At 38.2% G+C, this 20,746-nt stretch overlaps 1 protein-coding gene across 5 annotated transcripts in view; it reads left to right on the top strand.

Moving 5' to 3' along the window:
* Window positions 1–20,746, top strand: part of NOL4 (nucleolar protein 4) — a 369,495-nt gene that overhangs the window by 283,853 nt on the left and 64,896 nt on the right. For all 5 annotated transcript variants that reach the window (XM_062200260.1, XM_062200258.1, XM_062200259.1 and 2 more), the window contains one exon: window positions 12,195–12,308. In XM_062200260.1, the coding sequence (XP_062056244.1) occupies window positions 12,195–12,308 (114 nt within the window). The remainder of the gene's footprint in view (window positions 1–12,194; window positions 12,309–20,746) is intronic.

Here is a 20,746-nt window from a genome sequence, read left to right as displayed (position 1 = left end):
TACATATAAATGTTTTCTAATTTTTAATTGGCTTCCACTTCCTGCCTAGGGTACATAATATACATAAAATATTTAACATATACCCTGAAACCTTTGTTTTCTCTCTTCCAATATGCTTAGTCATTTCTTTTCACACATTAGCTCATCACAAGGAACTGCTACTCCGTCTCTCAATATGTTGTCTATTGATGCACTGAAATTCTCTGACTCAAGGATTATGGGTAGTCTTCTCCCATTATTTTACTAACTGTTTGAAAAATCGAAGATAATTAGAGTTTTAAAGACTATATCCAACATCTCATAGTTACTCATCATTGAATCTTTTAGTTTTATCAAGATGTTGAGCAGAGTGTCATGGAATACCCCATTATGTACATGCACCCCACCGTCTTCCTATCACAAACACAAATCCTGAATATAATATTTGTCTAAATATCTATCTAACATCAAAAGAAGGAAAAATAAATTCCCAGGTACCTGAAATAAAGAAGAAACTTATAGACAGAATTATAAGCCCTTAACTGGATAGGGTAATAACCTATGAAGACAGGAAAGTGAATGTAGACCTACATAAATTAGGGCAGGGATCTGAATGCCCAATGTGTACAGGATATATGCATTTTAGTTTGTGATTAGGTGGGGAAATAAGCTGAGAACTATATAAAGCTGGAATCCTAGCAAAGTAAAAGAAAATTAAGACTCCTCCAATTACAATATCCAGTGATAAATATGACAGGGAGTATAAGCATTGAAATTACAACCTTTCTAGATGTGTTAAACAGAATTTAAGGTATAGACAAGGAACAAATCAATACACTGGAACATAGAAGTATAGAAATTACCTACACAAAATAAAAATAGAGGAGAAATATGAATGAGAATTTAAGATGAGGAACAGATGAGTAAATATGGATTTATAGGTGTTTCTTTTTTTAAAAAAAGATTGATTTATTTATTTGAAAGGCAGAAGGCAGAAAGAGATAGAGAGAGAGAGAGAGAGAGAGAGAGAGAGAGAGAGAGAGAGGTGTCTTCCATCTGCTGGTTCACTTCCCAGATAGCCGCAATGGCCAGAACTGCACTGATCTGAAGCCAGGAGCCAGGAGCCTTTTCCAGGTCTCCCATGCAGGTGAAGGTTCCCAAGGACTTGGGCCATTTTCCACTGCCTTCCCAGGCCATAGCAGAGATCGGAAATGGAGCAGCTGGGACTTTAACTGGCACCCATATGGGATGCCAGCACTGGAGGCAGTGGCTTTACCCCTATGCCACAGCACTGGCCCCTATAGGTGTTTCAAAGGAGAAATTAAAATAAGGAAAATGTAACATTCAAGGAGACAATGATACAAATTTTCCCAAGTTGATTGAACCCTGGGTCCTATGGAACAGAAAAGTAGACAAGTACTGAGCAGTATAAATAAAATGCATCCATATCATACCCAGGAATATCATCGTACAACCACAACAGAACAAAGATATGTGCCAGGAAGAACCAAGAGATTATCAACAGAAAAAAAAAAATCAGACTAGCAACTTCTTATTTTCATAGTGGATGTCAGAGACATCTTTAAAGTACTAAGCAAAAACCCACCCAATTGTTAATGAAGTTCCTTTTAATTTACAACTCAATGCCCAGCTAAACTGTACTTTTTTGTTATTTTTTTAAATATTTATTTTATTTATTTGAAAGGAACAGTTACTGAGAGAGAGCGAGAGGCAGAGAGAGAGAGAGAAAGAGAGATTGATTGATTTACACTTGCCGGTTCGCTCCGCAAATGGCTGCAATGGCCAGGGCTGGATCAGACTAAAGCCAGGAGCCAGGAGCTTCCTCTGGGTCTCACACATGAATGCAGATGCCCAAGGACTCAGACCGTCTTCTGCTGCCTTCCCAGATAGATTAGCAGGGAGCTGGATTGGGAGTGGAACAACCGGGACTTGAACTGTCACTCATATGGGTTGCCTGTGTCCCAGGCAGCAACCTTACCCAAAACACCACAACGCCAGCCCAGATTGTACTTTGACAGTAAGAAGGAATGCAGCACTTCAGATAACTACAGACATCACCTCTTAGCCTGACTCTGGGCAGGTAAAATGTACTCAAAGATGGAGGTACTTAACACCAGAGGAAAACAACAGAAATTAGCAGGATTGATGAGCAAATCTGAAGAGAAGTATCCTGATTTTATAGTCATTGGAGCTTGGTTTAAGTGTGTGCTTTAGCAATTGTAACTTATGGATCTTTTTAACTCTGAGCTTTAACTTCCCTATAAGAAAAGATAGAAACAACAGGACTTGAATAAAAATTGTTGAAAGCTCCTACCTGGGACCTCCGGCTGCATATGAAGAACATGATAAAATGCAGTCTTAACTGCAAGTGATTTCCATGGTTTCCTTTGCTGGAAAATTATCACTGCCTCAATTGTTCAAAGTACTTGCAGGACCGAGCAGCCTCGAATCTCTCTCTCTCTCTCTCTCTTCTGTTTGTGCAAACTGTACTTGTGGTACATCTTTTGTAGTTTTATTTTATCCTGTCTTATATTGCTGTTATCTATATATGGGTTTAGCTTCTTACTAAGAAGTTACGTCCTTTGAATACTATGCTTCTTAACTTGTTCATCTCTGTATCACCCACAATGTCTCACTTAGCACAGGAGCTGCTTCAGAAGCTGTTCAATTCATAGTCAACTGAATGAAAATTGTTGAATGAAAGATTGAGTGAATGAAGAGATTTATTAATGTGCTAATCAGTAGCAAGATAAGTTCTTTTTTCTTGTGTGCTATGTGTTTCACAGTGTCATGCAATCAGTATTTCATTTTTAAAAGATACTAATAAAAAACTAAAAATACTACTGCTAACTAAAAATATAGCTTAATATATTTTAAGTAACTAGATATTTTCCTTAAAGAAGACAGTTATATGTCATTTAATTCTAACTCTTTTCAATCCTGAAACTTTAATTTTTCAATAGCTTTTCAATAGTAGATATTTGGTGATTACCACAAATAAGTAGTATTAATAACTGTATGAATAGAATTGACATGCATCTTTAATTTTGCAAATAAATTATTAGGGAAAAAAGTCTCTGCAATTTATAATTCACTATCTAACTATGTGTAATTGCTATTTCCCTAATTAAATGGTGCTTCCTAGTAGAAATTAAAATAAAAGATAATTTACTTTAAAACTAGAGTTTATTATTTTCGTTGAAATTTATCTTGTGTCTTGGTCAGTGGTATGTTCAGATATTAGGTAAACTGTGCTTTGAGGTATCACTTATAAATAGGCATCAGTTCCCCATGCATTTGTGAAAGATCATTATTAAAGACCAATAATATTCTAAAATTAAGTCCAAGACATAGACCATTAATTAATAAATTAAGTACTTTTAATGATATCCTAGATGAAGGTTAATTGGCCTAGATTACATTTTTGTTGAAAACACATTCAAACTCTTCTTAAATTAGTCAAGGAGAACCACTTCTCAGCCTTTTGGCTAACATCAAGTGTAAATTAGTGACCAGCATTTTCTCAAGAAACTGGAAAATCCTGGGATTCATGCATAGCTGGATCTATGAGCTCAAATGTTAGGGGTTTGCTGCTCTCCTTTCTTAACTGCTTCTCTTGGATGTTGATTTACTTCTCAGACAAGTCCTCCTTACCTATTACAGGGGAATGTGGCCATCAGCAGTTATAATCATCTATTCTTTTTTTTTTAAGATTTATTTATATTTACTTGAAATACAGAGTTACACAGAGAGAGAAGGAGAGGCAGAGAGAAAGAGAAACCTCCCCAATTGGCCGCAATGGCCAGAGCTGCACCAATCCAAAGCCATGAGCCAGGAGCCTCCTCCAGGTCTCCCACGCGGGTGCAGGGGCCCAAGGGCTTGAGCCATCTTCTACTGCTTTCCCAGGCCATAGCAGAGAGCCGGATCGGAAGTGGAGCAGCTGGGACTCAAACCTGCGCCCATATGGGATGCTGGTGTTGGAGGCTCGGGCTTTAACCTACTGCACCACAGTGCCAGCCCCTAAGCATCTATTCTTAAAACTCACAACCCCACAGCAGTTCTCCAATCCCTGTTCTCAGTTGCCATGAAAGAATTTTGACCCTATTAAGATCTAAAGTCGGGGGTAAGAGTGGCGTAGCAGGATAAACCTCCGTCTGCGGCACTTGCATCCCATATGGGCACTGGTATCCTGTTCGTGTCCCGGGTGCTCCTCTTCCAATTCAGCTCCCTGCTAATGTACCTGAGAAAGTAGTAGAAGATGGCCCAAGTCCTTGGACCCTTGCACTCATGTGGGAGACTTGGAAGAAGCTCATGGCTCCTAGCTTCCAATAGTCCCAGCTCAGACATTGTGGCATTTGGGGAGTAAACCAGCAGATGGAGGAAATTTCTCTCTGTCTCTCCCTCTCTCTGTCTTTAATTCTATTTCTCAAATAAATAAAAAGTCCTTAAAAAAGATCTAATATTGATCTGTTTGGTCAGTTACTGGGAATAGAGGGTGATTTCCCATGATTGCCCAGGTATAGGATAAAGTTGGTGAGGTATTTTGCTTATCATTTCCATCAAAACCATACAGTACAGGTTAAGGACAGTTAAATCACTACTTTATTACTTACTTCGCATCCACAGCCTTCATCTAAAATCTTGGATTATCTATGGTTCTGAAATTAAATTGTTTAACATTTTGGGACATGGTAGAGAACATATTCTGTTTATTGCATAACACACCCATAGAGTGGATTGGGAAAATATAACATATATAAATATATTAGTAATTCTGCAGTAAAACACATGCATATTTACCAATATGAGGGGGAAAAAGACTGCAAGTATTCACATGTCAGTTTTTTCTGCCAACTGAGGTATCCCTAAGTTTTTGAAAAATCTCATTTTTATAATATTAGATTCCAGAATTGCTGATAAAAGATTTTAAGTCTGTAATAAAAATATTTTTTTTTTGACAGGCAGAGTGGACAGTGAGAGAGAGAGAGACAGAAAGGTCTTCCTTTTGCCGTTGGTTCACCCTCCAATGGCCGCCGCGGTAGGCGCGCTGTGGCCGGCGCACCGCGCTGATCCGATGGCAGGAGCCAGGTGCTAATCCTGGTCTCCCATGGGGTGCAGGGCCCAAGTACTTGGGCCATCCTCCACTGCACTCCCTGGCCACAGCAGAGAGCTGGCCTGGAAGAGGGGCAACTGGGACAGGATCGGTGCCCAGACCGGGATTAGAACCCGGTGTGCCAGCGCCGCAAGGCGGAGGATTAGCCTAGTGAGCCGCGGCGCCGGCCTGTAATAAAAATATTTTATTCCATGTATTTTATATTCTACATGCTAGGCATTGTACTAGCTTGTAAAATATACTTTATTATGGCAGAAACTTTATTGTTTATGGTCATATTTCTGCACTTGGCACAGTTTTTGACATAGAAAGTACATATTAAATATAGTTAATAAATACTTGAAGATATTAGTTCCTTATGTACATAGAATTTATGTTTATAAAATTCCAACAAGAAGCCCATGATATGGAAATTATTTTTTCCTCTTCAGGATTTCTAACTTAACCTGTTTGCATTTATAAAAATGGAAATATTGATATCTAGCAGGAATGACTAAGAATCTGAGGAATTATATTGAAACAGCAGTTACATAGATGGCAAGTAGCTAATTACAGGATAATTTCTAGGTCAGACTGACTTACTTGCTCAACTATCTATTCTACTGACATCTGTGAATGAAGCCACATGGGTAACAGAAGGGATCATTTAGGAGCTGAAACTTTCTAACCACCCTGTACCATTATGCCTTTTTTTTTTTTTTTTTTTTTTTTTGGACAGGCAGAGTGGATAGTGAGAGAGAGAAACAGAGAGAAAGATCTTCCTTTTTGCCGCTGGTTCACCCTTCAATGGCCGCTATGGCTGGCTCATCGCGCTGATCCGAAGGCAGGAGCCAGGTGCTTCTCCTGGTCTCCCATGCGGGTGCAGGGCCCAAGGACTTGGGCCATCCTCCACTGCCTTCCCAGGCCATAGCAGAGAGCTGGCCTGGAAGAGGGGCAACCGGGATAGAATCCGGCGCCCCGACCGGGACTAGAACCCAGTGTGCCGGCGCTGCAAGGCGGAGGATTAGCCTGTTAAGCCACGCGCCGGCCACCATTATGCCTTTAGCCATACAAACACCATTTGGGAGAGACAGCATCCATGCAAAAAAGTTCTTAATTATGTATCTTAAAAAGTTACAAGATTTGTAAAAATAATTGTAATTTAAGACCCTACCTAATCTCTGCTATGGAATTGTCCACTTTAATTATGTTCCAAGAGCTTTATTGGGTAGATGACACTGTTATTCCTGGTTTGGCCTTATCTACTTAAGCTTTACTTAAATGCCAGAGTCTGGAAAGCATTAACTATATGTAACTTTATATTCTTTACTATTTTTGTTGACTTAAAAATTAGGCAAATCCTGCAGCATTCTAAATGTGCAAAGTTCAGAGGACTCTATAAAGTTCTAATTTGCAGTTTTAAGACCAAAAAATTGAAGAGGTTATTAGTGTGGTGATTTTATTGGCATGTATAAGAAAAGACACATTTCACGTTGTGCCAACAGCAATCATGTCTTAAGTCCCCAATTAAAATGCTACCTTTTAAACTCCAAAAGCTCCATGTGACAGTTTAGCCATCTGTTTAATGACACAGCCGCCACTGATTTGAGCAGAGATAATTATTACGATAAGAACAGTGCTAGGGAGAGTTCAACTCAGATCCCAGTTGAGAATGACTGTTAATTATGAAGAGATAATTAGTGAGGACATTATCTATTACACCCAGAGAGAAAAATAGATAACAAATCTTCCTCTTCTTTGTATAGATCATGTAAAGTGTATAACTGTATACAATTTTAATCATTATTTCAAATCTTCTTTTAAGATACATACCAAATAGTATATTTACTGAGATAACTTCAACCCAAAAGAAAAATGTTATTTCATAAATTATCTATTTAATTCTTTGCATTTGATCTTTCTGTCAAAATATTCTTATCTCCAGTTATTATATGGAAGCTTATTAGGTTCATGGTCACTCTTACTGATGAGGGAGGGGATCTTTAACACTTGTCCCTGGGGAGTTAACACACCTGGCTAATTATGTGTTGGGAGAACCCTAAAATAGTGAAATGAGAATAAATTCTGAGCTATCATATGTGGTAACCAAAAAATATCATATAAAGATGACTAGCAGACCTCATGCTAAATAATAATTTTAAATTTCTCTGATAAAATTGCTCTCATAGGGCCGGCGCTGTGGCTCACTAAGCTAATCCTCTACCTGTGGCGCCAGCATTCAGGTTCTAGTCCCAATTGGGGCACTGGTTCTGTCCCAGTTGCTCCTCTTCCAGTCCAGCTCTCTGCTGTGGCCCAGGAAGGCAGTGGAGGATGGCCCAAGTCCTTGGGCCCTGCACCTGCATGGGAGACCAGGAGAAGCACCTGGCTCCTGGCTTCGGATTGGCGCAGCGCGCCCGCCTTGGCGGCCATTTGGGGAGTGAACCAACAGAAGGAAGACCTTTCTCTCTGTCTCTCTCTCTCTCTGTCTAACTCTGCCTGTCAAAAAAAAAAAAATGCTCTCATAAGGAGCAAAACATATTAACTTTTTGAGTTGTAATATGGTTACGAGCCAAACTGTGAGGGAAAAATACCTGAACTCAGGGAAACATCGGCAATTTATTATTGGCTCATCCACCTTAAAAGCAAAGGGATTTTTAAAGTTATTGCCTTACAGAAAAGAGCTTCTTTGCCTGGCTCTTTTTCAATTTGGACCTGAAACTAAACTTTATTATTTTTAATCTACCATAATTTGTTGTGCCTCTGGGTGCTCCTACATTAAAACCTTGTGGATTTAGATGTAATCAGTTTAGAACATGGTAGCATAACTTAGACAAGTTACATCTTTATCTTTGTGCTATTAATGAAGATGTCCTTTAAAGGATTAATAGGGAAGGTAGTGAGGAGGATTTCAGTTACTTTAAGAGAAGGATGTTAGGGAGATTATAATATACTATTTGATTAAATGCAAAATAGGATTAATGATAAATGAATTCTTCACAGGAATGTATTGAATTTAAGAGTTCTAGCTTTCTTTATGCTCACTGAGGCCTAAGTTCTAAAAGAATAATTCTTTATCATTAAGTATTATTCCCAATCTTCCACCAAACTTAGTTTTGAATCCAAGTAATTCCACATATGTGAGTATTTCCACATGTTTTGGGCCAAAAAATATAATTTGTCAAAACTGTAATTTATTTTTTCTAAAACATAAGAAATATGAGTAGATTTCCTTAGGATTGTTTAGAAGATTAAGTGCTGAATCCAAGCTTTTTGTACTGATGCATGAATATCCTAAGACCTAAGCATGAGTCAGCTATTAATTTTTTCTTAAAGATTTATTACTTATTTTGTTGTTTATTTGTTTTTTTTTTTAATTTATTTATTTTACTTGAAAGCCAGAGTTACACAGAAAGAGAAGGAGAGGCAGAGAGGTCTTCCATCCGCTGGTTCACTCCCCAATTGGCTGCAACGGCCGGAGCTGTGCTGATCCAAAGCCAGGAGCCAGGAGCCAGGAGCTTCTTCCTGGTCTCCCACATGGATGCAGGAGCCCAAGGACTTGGGCCATCTTCTGCTGCTTTCCCAGTCCACAGCAGAGAGCTAGATAGGAAGTGGAGCACCCAGGACCTCAACCAGTGCCCATATGGGTGGCCGCACTGCAGGCAGCAGCTTTACCCGCTACGCCACAGCGCCTGCCCCTTATTACTTATTTTGAAAGAGTTACAGAGAGAAAGAGAGAGAGTCTTCCATCCACTGGTTCAACTCCAGAAGACCGTAATGGTCAGGGCTTTGCCACTCTGTATCCAGGAGCCAGGAGTTTCTTCTGGGTCTCTCATATGAGTGGCAGGGCCCCAAACACTTGGAGCATCTTCCTCTGGTTTTCCTAGGCCATTAGCAGGGAGCTGGATAAGAAGTGGAGTAGCTGGGACTACCACTGGTGCCAGCATCAAAGGTGGTAGCTTTAACCTACTACTGCACAATACTGGCACCTGAGGCAGCTATTATTAATATTTATCTAAAAATTAGGATATTATAATCCTGGACTTTTGTTTGGAGGTACATATTTTTTATATATGTGAGATATACTAAAATCTTACACACACACACACAGTGTGTGATATCTGAAAGATAAATGTATTTCCTTGACTGTAATATAAATTTTATGAATTAATTCTGTCCAGTGATCTCAAACCAATTATGAGAACTGTGATACATCCATGTAAAAGTCTTATGGTCTGCTTATTTTTTGATTCAACATGAGAGTTTGTACATAAGGATTTTTGAAAGAATTTATTTTTACATTAATGATAAGTTATGTAAAGATACTGAATATAGAGTTGAATATAGGAGAGTGAATGATTTGAGAACTGGAAGAGATGAAATTTGGATTCTATATCTAGCTCAATTTGTCCTTGGACAAGTTATTAATCTATTTGGATTTCAATTTCTTAAGACTTCAGGGAAGAAAAATGTACTAGGTGACTTCTATGTCAATTTACAGTTATCAAATTATGGTTCTACAATAAATGTAGACCAATTCTATTTTCAAAATTGTGCTATTTATCTGTAGGCTAATACTATATTTCTGCTTATTTTCTCATTCATGAGGACAGAGTTCATAATTGTTTTATTTTTAAGTTTACTTTTTTCTAAAACCTTGATATATTAGGTTATCAGAGGGCCTTAAAGAGTTTCTAGTTCTATTCAGCCAAGACATTATTCTAGTTTCTTAGAAGATCAGTTTAACACATCTGAAAAACATCCTGCCCTCACTATTATTTTTCTCTGAAGGAAAGTGCATAATTAAGAACAACAATTTTCATTGTTTAATAGTTTGTTACTTTGTTGTTTTGTTATTTTGTTTTTAAAAATAAAAAAAGTTAGAGAGGAAATACTACTTAATAATTTTAAAGGAATGTTTTCCCTCTGTTCTTCCTTTTCAACAAACTTTTATAGATTGAAGGGACTTATGTGTTTTGTAATGCAATTTAATCAATTCAATAAAATCTAATAGTTTTATATATTATTAATTTGAAATAAGTATATCTGATATTGAGAGAAAACAGAGATAATAAAGAACCCAAATAAGTCTTTTGGAATCCAATAAGCTATCAATAATTGGATTAAGGTATATTGCTGACGTTTTATGTATATTATGTTAATTTCATCTCTGGAATGATGGGAAAGGTCTAGTAACATAGCTGATAAAATGTATGAACACTTTTTTGAAAATGCTAACTTCAATTAGAGAATTTGATTTCTTTTTTCATAATAAAATCTTCTAATTCCTGTTTTCCCTATAAAACCTTTGTCTCAAAATAGTTCAATAAGAAAAGGATGGCCATGAGTACCTAACACCCAAATGGCTTAATATTGACTTGGAGCCACACAGTGCCTGTCTTTGAATGAGACACTGATTTTGTAGTTTAATATTTATTTGGTTCTTAACTAGACTGCTTTCTCCAGACTTGGTGAAACAGAGAATGAAATGAAGAAGCAACATAAGTTTTGAAATTGTCCTGACATTGTCTTATGGCACTTTTTTTTTTTTTTAATTTTCAGATTTGATTCCCCTCTCTATTTCCAAGTCAAGGTCCTGATTCTTTAATTTCCTTCTCAAAACACTTCTGCCTTTTTCCCTTCCACCTCAGGGCCCTCTCCCTTCTCTCTTTTGCAAAAATAACATTCCAAACATCCTTCTGCTTGACTGTCAGCGTTGCCAGCCCTCCTTTCAGACAGCTCACTTAACTAGCTGTTGCACCCTGAATCTAGCACCTCTCCTACCTTTGGTCCTTGGAGGCTACTTTGGCAGTGGAAGCAGTGAGAATATGTTGAGGCAGCTGCAGAAACCGCTTCCTAGTTCACAAAAGGTGAGAGCTGGGTCTCTTCCTACACTACCCAGATTTCACTGAGTGGTGCCTGGAACAGCACTGTGGTCTGAATGTGGTCGTTCTGGAATTTAGTTTGAGATGTAAACCCAATGTTTCCATTTAAGTATATTTTACAATGAATTGGGTCCCATAAAGCCACAAAGATCTTTCACACACACACAAAAGCTTGTAAATGTCTCAGTTAATTCAGAAGCATATATATTCAGAAGTATATGTTGGGTGGAGGCTTTGAAAACCTGAAGGTGGCATGCCCCTAATGCTAGATTCCCAAAAGATAATTTTATTTTGTAATTTCACATTCTTTTGCTATCTCATCCAGTTTAATTTTCATGTTATTTCTTATCTATCATTTGCTTATCTTAATTAAAAAATGTTCTGTATCATTAAGTACTTCATCTTTCAGTCAGATGATTTTGCATGAAATTATGAAAGATAAGAATAGAGAACTTTTCTATGATTATCCCAAATGATATAGAGAACTGAAAATAATTTGCAGTTAATTAGGGACTGAGCTAGGGGATTAATTAATTTCGATGTCACCTACATGGCAATATGTACCTATTAAATTAATCATATAAACTCATTCTATAAATAAAACAAAATAAACATGTACATATACAAGGAAACACATCTCACATCTAAAATATAACTATTGATATATGAAAGTCAATCTAGGACTGACCTCTTTGTAGTTTTAAGTTAGTATGAATTTTTGAAGCATTTTATATACATTGATTTTATCAGAACTTAGACTGTAAATATTCATAATATTCATTGTGAGGTGGTTTGACATGGTCTGTGTGTGTGTTTTTTAATTATGTTTCAGCCCTGTCACTTGATTTTGTTTTGTTTCATTGTGCATTGTCATATGTTACAAAAGAATTAAAGGACTTGCTTTATTTGCAAAATCCAGTCAGTAGTTTTGCTGCTGACTGTCCAAACGCCCAGCTTAATGGCCCAGACTTAATATTTGTGACAATGGAGCTCTGAGAATGAATGATGGATCTGTGTAGCATCTATAGTTTTAACCTCTAACTAGCTTTCATGGATCATCTTTTCAATTCTCATTTCCTTTTGCTATTGATATAAACTAAGTTTGAATAACTGGATCCTCCTGCACATGTTGATGATCTCTGAGCTCTTCTGAGAATAGCATTGGCCCACTGTTGAGACTGTTAATAATTATTCTTATTTTTCTCTTTTTTTTTTTTTAGTCTCGACCTATTCCTTCCCACCTTACTTCAGCAGTTGCAGAGAGTATCTTGGCTTCAGCCTGTGAGAGTGAGAGCAGAAATGCTGCCAAGAGGATGCGTCTGGATAGACAACAGGTACACAGGGGTCTTGGAGTCTGGTGTAATCCAACTGTAGCAAATACAGTGACTTTAACAAATATAGAAGAGCAAATACTCTTGAATGGGTGTGAAGTACACAGAGAAACAGCTACATGCCTTAACGGTAGACATTTAAACTTGTAAAATGAATGTTCACATGATCATGGAAATCAAACAAGAATTTTCTGTGGGGAAAGATGAAAAATGGTGAAACTCATGAGTTATAACTGTGTTAGTATCCAGTTTCAAGGCTAATAACTTATGAGGAGGTTCTGAGTGATTATTTACAGAAGCTTCAAAATTTTATACCATCAATTATTACAGGGACCTGATCATGTTCATTTGGAAAGAAAATGAGACTCTAATTTATTCTGGTCTAAGTCAAATGCCAAGAGACTACTATGGGTGTGGGTAAAATGCATCATAATTTTAAAATCCTAGAAAACTACAAAATGGGAATCTAATGTATTGAAAATTCATGTCCTGGGCTTATTCTTTCATAAACTAATCATTTATTGTGGTCCCACTTTTTACATGGCTTCTTTCTATATCTCTTTGCTGAAGATCTATGTCTGTGTAGCATGGATGTATTGTACTTTTGCTACATTGTTCAGTGTTTTTTTTTTTTTTTTGGCTCACATTTTTCTTTAGTTTATCTATATATTTCTTTTTAATTCCTCATCTCTAGACTTTTTCTTTTTCCCCTCTATCCTCTTTTCTTAATTATTCATAATAAGGGGTGAAATTATAATGTATTGCCTTACATTCATGCATGGAAGTTTGCTGTATCCTGGCTTTTTAATTATCTTTGCAATGATGTTGGGGCTTCGTATTTTTCATTGTGAATGAGTTAACACTAAATTTGGTTACTGCAATTTTGTTTTTCCTCTGAGCCAGTGAGTTTCTAAGAAAAACAGAAAGTTTGTTTTTTTACATAACAGGCTTAGAGTATTTGGAAATGTTTCAGAATAGTATCTGATTTGATATGTTTATTATTAAAATGTCATGGACTAATAATTATGAATATAGCAAAAGTTGAACTCTTTAGTTAAATAAGTATACAATACCGTGGATAAAATGTATGTGAAATGCCAATTTTGAATTTGTTAATCATTCTTCCAATAATTATTCACATATACACACTCTCAATTGAAACATTTATGGTATTTATAAATGGTATTTATTGTATTTATCAATGTATTACCATCTAGCATAATAATTAGGATTGCATATTCTGGAGTTAAATAGACCTGGTTTGGATTCTCATCTCTGCCCTTACTAACTGTGAGAACTTTAGCAATCTATTTCAGTTCTGTGTGCTTTTCTTTATGTGAAAGATGACAATAATGACATTCTAATCTTATGTGGTTTTTATGGGACCCTTAAGTGCTAGATTCATTAAATGTACTTTGCAATCCACCTGGGTCATAGTAAGCATTAATAAATTCAGCCTAGAAAGGAAGGTTTTGATGTCCAGCTTTTTGTCATTATATTGGCCTCAATAAAACTGGAGAGAAACATAAATAGTATTCTCTCTGACACAGGAGTTAGGAAGTCAACCTAAATCCATTTGAGAAAAGATCTTAATTCTAGGAACTGGAATGGTAGAATCCTGGGACTTAATGGGTTCTCTTGGCTGTCATCTAGATGTGTATTATCTACCTACTCTATTCTGTGGAATACCCATGCACAGTATCAATTATATAGAGAGTTGTTATGAAAATGAAATGACCGCTTCTTTATATATATACATATATCACCTATGAACTGATTGGTTCTAAAATCACTGAAAAAATCTGATTGGTTCTAATCACTTAACTACCATTAGTCTAATCCATAAAATAAGGATACAACTAACAATGTATATGAAAACATAGTATATTTAATAAGTTTATATATTCTTCAAGATATATTGACCATTGACTGGAATACCCAAGTGGTAGGCAAATACTACTTCCAGTGGTAGAGATCCTCTATTTACTAATACACTTGTCCTAATATCACAGAAATATATTTACTTTCAAAGTCTTTTTTAAGATTGATTTTCATTTATTGGAAAGGCAGAATGACAGAGAGAGAAGGAAAGACAAAGGGAGAAAGAGATGTTCTATTCACTGTTTTACTCCTCAAATGGCTGCAGCAGTCAGGGTCTGGGCCTGGCCAGGCTGAAGTCAGGAATACCATCTGAGTCTTCCACATGGTTGGCTGCAGCCCAAGTACTTGTGCCATCATCCACTGTTTTCCCATATGTATTAGCAGGGAGCCAGATGAGATCAGAGCAGCCGAGGCTTGAACTTCTGTTCAGATACAGGATGCTGCTGTTGGAGGCATTAGTGTAACCCACTGCATCACAACACAAACCTCATTATCAAGGTATTTAATTTGAGTTCAAGTTTGCTTTCTGGGGCTGGTGCTGTGGCGCAATAGGTTAATCATCCGCCTGCGTTGCCGGCATCCCATATGGGTGCCAGTTCTAGTCCCGGCTGCTCCACTTCCTGTCCAGCTCTCTGCTATGGCCTGGGAAAGCAGTACAAGATGGCCCAAGTCCTTGGGCCCCTGCACCCACATAGGAGATCTGGAGGAGGCTCCTGGCTCCTGGCTTCGGATCAGTGCAGCTCCAGCCTTTGCAGCCATCTGGGGAGTGAACAAACGGAAGGAAGACCTTTCTTTCTATCTCTCTCTCTCACTGTCTATAAGTCTAACTCTCAAATAAAAAAGAACAAATTTGCTTCCTAGAACTTCCACTCAGTGGGTAAGGGGAAGCTAGCAATAATGAAGATTGGGATTTTGTACAGTTTTTTGGGGGTAGGGACTAAAATGGTTGGGAACTCATGGTCTTCAACCCTACTGCCCATAATTGATGTCTTCTTTTTCTTTGTGACCTCATACATTGTAGTTGTTTACTGAGAGTGTCCGTCATCTGAGGAAGAGGGATATCGAGTATCACTCCACATGGAACATTCTGTCTAGGCCCTGAAAGCATTCAGAGGACTTGAGATTATATGAGTTGAGGAAGAAATAATTTTTAAAATTCTGTTCTGTGATTTATTCTGTTCTGTGATATTTACAACCTTTTAAAAATGCAGCCTTCCCATGTGCATAGCTATTACTGTTCTCATTGACATGTAAGGAATTAGGTTTAGGGAAGTAGAAGGATTCATGTTAAGTTCTAGCCACATGAGAAAATCAAGTTATGAGTTTATATTACAGTTGGCTGACACTTGAGATCCCTCTGTGCTTCTGTAGCACCTTTCTATTGATCTTGTTCACTGAGAAAACCCATGGCCTGAAATAAACTTAGGGCTTTGTAAGCATGCTCATAATAAATGATGAGTCCACTGGTTAAATGAAGAATACAATATGAGCCTTAGTAAAAATGCGGATTTTGAATTTGCTAATCATGCTGCCCGTGTTTATTCACAGGTATGTGTTTTGACAGTGCAGTATTTTGCTGGGAGGTAATTTGCTTTATTAGCAAAGATTTGGTACTGTATCATACCTAGTGAATCAGGTTTCGCCTGGTTATCAGTCTAAAAAAAGTTTACAAACTTTTCAAAATGTTTTAGTTTACCTGATGAACCAGATATGGACTATCAACACTGATTTAACATTTATAATTTATATTTTCAAAACATCTAAATGGTTTCTTTTTTATATGTTTGATTTCTCTTTATAAGAGAACTTATTTTAATTTGCATTATAGTCAAAGGCTTTATGGATCTATTAAATAAAGCTATAAAAAATGAAATTCTATCATTTGAAGCCACATGGTTGGAACTGAAAGACATCGTGTTGAGTAAAATAAGCCAGACCCAGAAAGACAAATAGCACATATTCACCCTTATATGTGGGAGCTAAAATTTTTAAAAATTCTTAAGAAATGCCCACATGTGTCAGTGTTGCAAATACTGTGTTTTGTCCAACTTTGTTTTAAATATTTGTCAAATCTATAGGAATTGTATACTCCTATAGTATTAATGATTTTATGACTATTTTAAAATTGAGATGAGTGAGGTTGAGCATATTTTCAATTTTTACTTTTCTTAAGATTTTATTTTATTTATTTGAAAGTCAGAGTTACAGAGAGAGATGGACAAATCTTCCATACCCTGGTTCACTCCCAAAATGGCCATAGTGGCCCCTGCCGGGCCAGAAAAAAGCCCAGGAGCCAAGAGCTTCTGTTTTTCCCACTTGGGTGTAAAGCCCAAGTACTTGGACCATATTTCGCTGCATATCAAGGCACATTAGCAGTGAGGTGGATCAGAAGTGGAGCATCTGGTACTTAACCAATACTCATATGGGATGCAGGTGTCTCAGAGAGTGGCTTTACCCACTGTGCTACAATGCTGGCCCCAAACATTTTTCCATTTGATTATTGTTTATAGCCCTTGCTTATTTTCCTCTGGGACTATGGTCTTTTTACTTTTCATTTGTTAATTTATTATTTTAGAGATCTATTTGTTTATTTGAAAGGCAGATTTAGAGGTGGGGGAGAGAAAGAGGGAAAGAGAGAGAGAAAGAGAGAGAGGTATTCCATCTGCTGATTCACTCCACAAATGGCCACAATGGCTAGATTTGGGCCAGGCCGAAGCTGGGAGCCAGAAGCTTTTTCCTGGTCTTCCACATGGGTGCAAGGACCAAGGAGTTGGGCCATCCTCTGTTGCTTTCCCAGGTGATTTAGAAGAAACTGAACTGAAAGTGGAGCAGCCAGAATTTGAAGCAGTGCCCACATGGGATGCCCATTTGGGATGCTCACATTGCCAATGGCGGGTTAATCCACCACACCACAATACTGGCCCCACTTGATTTTTTTACTTCCAATTCTCTCTTTTTTTAAAAGGTTTTATTTATTGAGAGGCAGAATTGCAGAGAGAGGAAGAGATAAAGGTCTTCCATCTGCTGGTTTACTCCCCAAATGGCCACAATGGCTGGAGCTGAGCTGATCTGAAGCAAGGAGCCAGGAGCCTCCCAGGGTTTCCCACACAGGTACAAGGGCCAAAGCACTTGGCCATCCTCCACTACCCTCCTAGGCCACAAGCAGAAAGCTGGATCAGAAGAAGAGCAGCCAGGACATGAACAGCAACCATATGGGATGCCAGCACCACAGATGGAGGCTTAGCTCACTACACTACAGCGCTGGCCCCTTTTACTACCAATTCTATAGATTTCCTGTGATATAACACACAAAAACTTATACCAAGTGATTCTACTTCCCACCAAAGTTTGGAGTTGGGTCCTCTCTTGATGGAATAGAAATCCTTTCTGCCCAGGTAGAGAAACTGAGAGCTCTTTTTTAGTGTTGGCAGTGAGATCATTCTTTTTTGCCTGTATTCTTTTCCCAGCTCACAATTTTGAGAATTTTCAGTGATTTGGAGATTCTCCCCTCTACATTTCTCTAGGTTCATAAAAGCTCAAAAACTGGGGAGTTAAAATTTGTTTTCTGTTAAGCCACACATCTGAATACTTTCTGCCAGTGGTTAGCCACCTGTAGAGCTGCAACTGTGTATGGCCTTTGGAGTTTATGAAGCTTGATGAATTAATTGGATTTTGTAAAACTCTTTGAGCTATGAACATGAAAGGTGTTATGGATGTGTTGAGCACTTCATTTCATATGCCTGTTTTGCACCAAAATCCAGAGGAAACTTCTTAGTATGCAGCCTTGCCCTGAAGCAAGCCAGTGGCAAAGACAGGAGCCTACCACTTCAGCAGGCATCAGAGTTCACAAAACTTGAGGTTCATCCCCCATGCATTTTAGAATATATTCAGTATTTCTTTTAACATGAAAATCTGCAACTTAAATTTTCCCTTGGAAATTCTTTTTCACTTTGACAACTCAGAGAGGTGAACAAAGGCAGACCTCATTTTACAATTCCATCACATCTTCTGGCAATCTTAGACTCTAACCCTTTCAAACATAGCACCTCTTTTTACAATAATTCCTTTGAGATTCCCCATTTTTAGACCTTCAATACAATTTATAAAAGGTCAGCATTGTGGTATAATGGTTTAAGCAACTTCCTGCAGAGCCAGCATTGCATATGGGCACCAGTTGTGTCCTGCCTGCTCCACTTCTTCTTCTTTTTTTTTTAAGATTTATTTATTTATTTGAAAGTCAGAGTTACATAGAAAGAGGAGAGGCAGAGAGAAAGAGGTCTTCCATCCAATAGTTCACTCCCCAATTGGCCACAATGGCCAGAGCTGCGCTGATCCAAAGCCAGGAGCCAGGAGCTCTTTCCAGGTCTCCCACGTGGGTACAGGGGCCCAAGGACTTGGGCCATCTTCCACTGCTTTCCCAGACCACAGCAGAGAGCTGGATCGTAAGTGGAGCAGTCGGGTCTCAAACTGGTGCCCATATGGGATGCAGGCACTTCAGGCCAGGGCATTAACCCACTGATCCACAGTGCTGGCCCCCTGCCTGCTCCATTTCTAATACAGCTCCCTGATAATGGCCTAGGAAAGCAGCCACAGATGGCTCAGGTGCTTGGGCCCCTGCACCCACTTGAGAGACCTGGATGAATCTCCTGGCTTCTTGCTTCAGCCATTGCCACCATTTGTGGAGTGAACTAGAAGTTGGAGGACTTCTCTCTCTCTCTGTCTCCCCCTCTCTCTACAACTATGAATTAAAAAAAAAAATTTGACTCTCCCTCTCTTTCTGTAAGTCTGACTTTTGAACAAATAAGTAAATCTTTAAAAAATGGAATTATAGTGAATAAAAATTATATCCTCTATACATGTTTCTGTCTGTATATTATATATATATAAAATGCATTAAATATTTATAATATAGTAAAGGCAATAACATATAGCCAAATAACATACCTTTTAATGTGTGCCCATGTGAGATACTATGACACCAGAAGATATAATGAAGTCATCAGATGCTTACACTAATACATGAAATCAGTGAAGATGCAACAGGTGAACTGTCCCTTGTATGTCATGGCAACTCACAGTGGTTTTTGATATAAACATTCCAAATGATGAGAAACCGTTTGTAAATTTCCAAGCAAAATCATGTAGTATTCCCTTGATTTCCAAGTCAGTTGTATTCCAGAGATAATCCATTATATATTTAACAACCATCATAAAAACTCTGTATTTATACCTGCAAAAGAATGAAATTTTATGCTCAGATAATTCTAAATAGGCTTTCCCCCTACAAAGATATCTAGCCAGACCTTTGAAAATTCACACAGGCAGAGGGGTAATTCTTGGTCACAGAAGACTGCCTGCAACATGTCAGTGAGTGAATGTATCTCCTACCTACTTAAAGCTAGCAGCACCTGCTTCGCTGTTCCATTTGGTCCCAGGGGAGGTACCGTTGGCTTTCAGAGGCACTGCTATGCACAGAATAGTCTGGTATTCAGGTGCAGAAATGAGAATCCTCGGTCCTCATCTCTGTTCCTTGTAGCAAATCCTTGTATCTCAGTTATGACCATTCTGAACTTGAGGGTCAGAACGCTCCAAGCGTCAGCAGGCTTTGCTCTCAACCTAGCCAATGAGTGTTCCTGCCATCCTGCCTCCTCTCTCCCCTTTACTTTTGTTTTTAAAATTGTCAGAGCCTAGAAGTAAAAATTATGAGTATAAAATAAAAACAATGAGGCTTTTTGGTTAATTACATTTTACAAGGGTGAGGCGGGGCCGGCACCGTGGCTCACTTGGTTAATCCTCTGCCTTCGGTGCCGGAATCCCATATGGGTGCCGGGTTCTAGTCCTGGTTGCTCCTCTTCCAGTCCAGCTCCCTGCTGTGGCCCGGGAGGGCAGTGGAGGATGGCCCAAGTGCTTGAGCCCTGCACCCACGTGGGAGACCAGGAGGAAGCACCTGGCTCCTGGCTTCGGATCAGTGCAGCTCTGGCAGTAGCAGCCATTTGGGGGGTGAACCAACAAAAGGAAGACCTTTCTCTCTGTCTCCCTCTCTCTCTCTCTCTCACTGTCTAACTCTATCTGTAAAAAAAAACAAAAAACAAAAAAAAACCAAGGGTGAGGCAATTAAGTATCAATATTGATATACTGTAAGTCAAAATACTAAGCAGCATATGGTTTGTAAGTCCCATTTTATTTTTAATATTTTTATTATCATTTTCTTTGAAAGGCAGAGGGATGCAGTGAGAGACAGAGAGGTCTCCCACCCACTGATTCACTCTCCAAATGCCTGCAACATCAGGGCATGTTGCAGAAGACAATTGGGGTCTCTCACATGGGTGGCAAGGACACTAGTAATTGAGCCATCATCTTTTGCTTCCCAGGGTGAGCATTAACAAGAAGCCGGAATCAGAAGCTGAGCCAGGATTTGAACCCAGGCACCTTGAAGTGGTGTCTTAACCACTGTGCCAAATGCACACTTAAAGTAAAATGCCATATTTTATTTCTCATTCAACTATTTTAAATGTCTGCAATAAATATATTAATTTTCTATATTGAAAGCTACCATAAAT

The sequence above is a fragment of the Lepus europaeus genome, chromosome 9 (assembly GCF_033115175.1).
Source record: "Lepus europaeus isolate LE1 chromosome 9, mLepTim1.pri, whole genome shotgun sequence".
Lineage (NCBI taxonomy): Eukaryota > Metazoa > Chordata > Mammalia > Lagomorpha > Leporidae > Lepus > Lepus europaeus.
The sequence above is the reverse complement of the archived record's forward strand: the minus strand, read 5'-3'. Positions and strand labels throughout refer to the sequence as shown.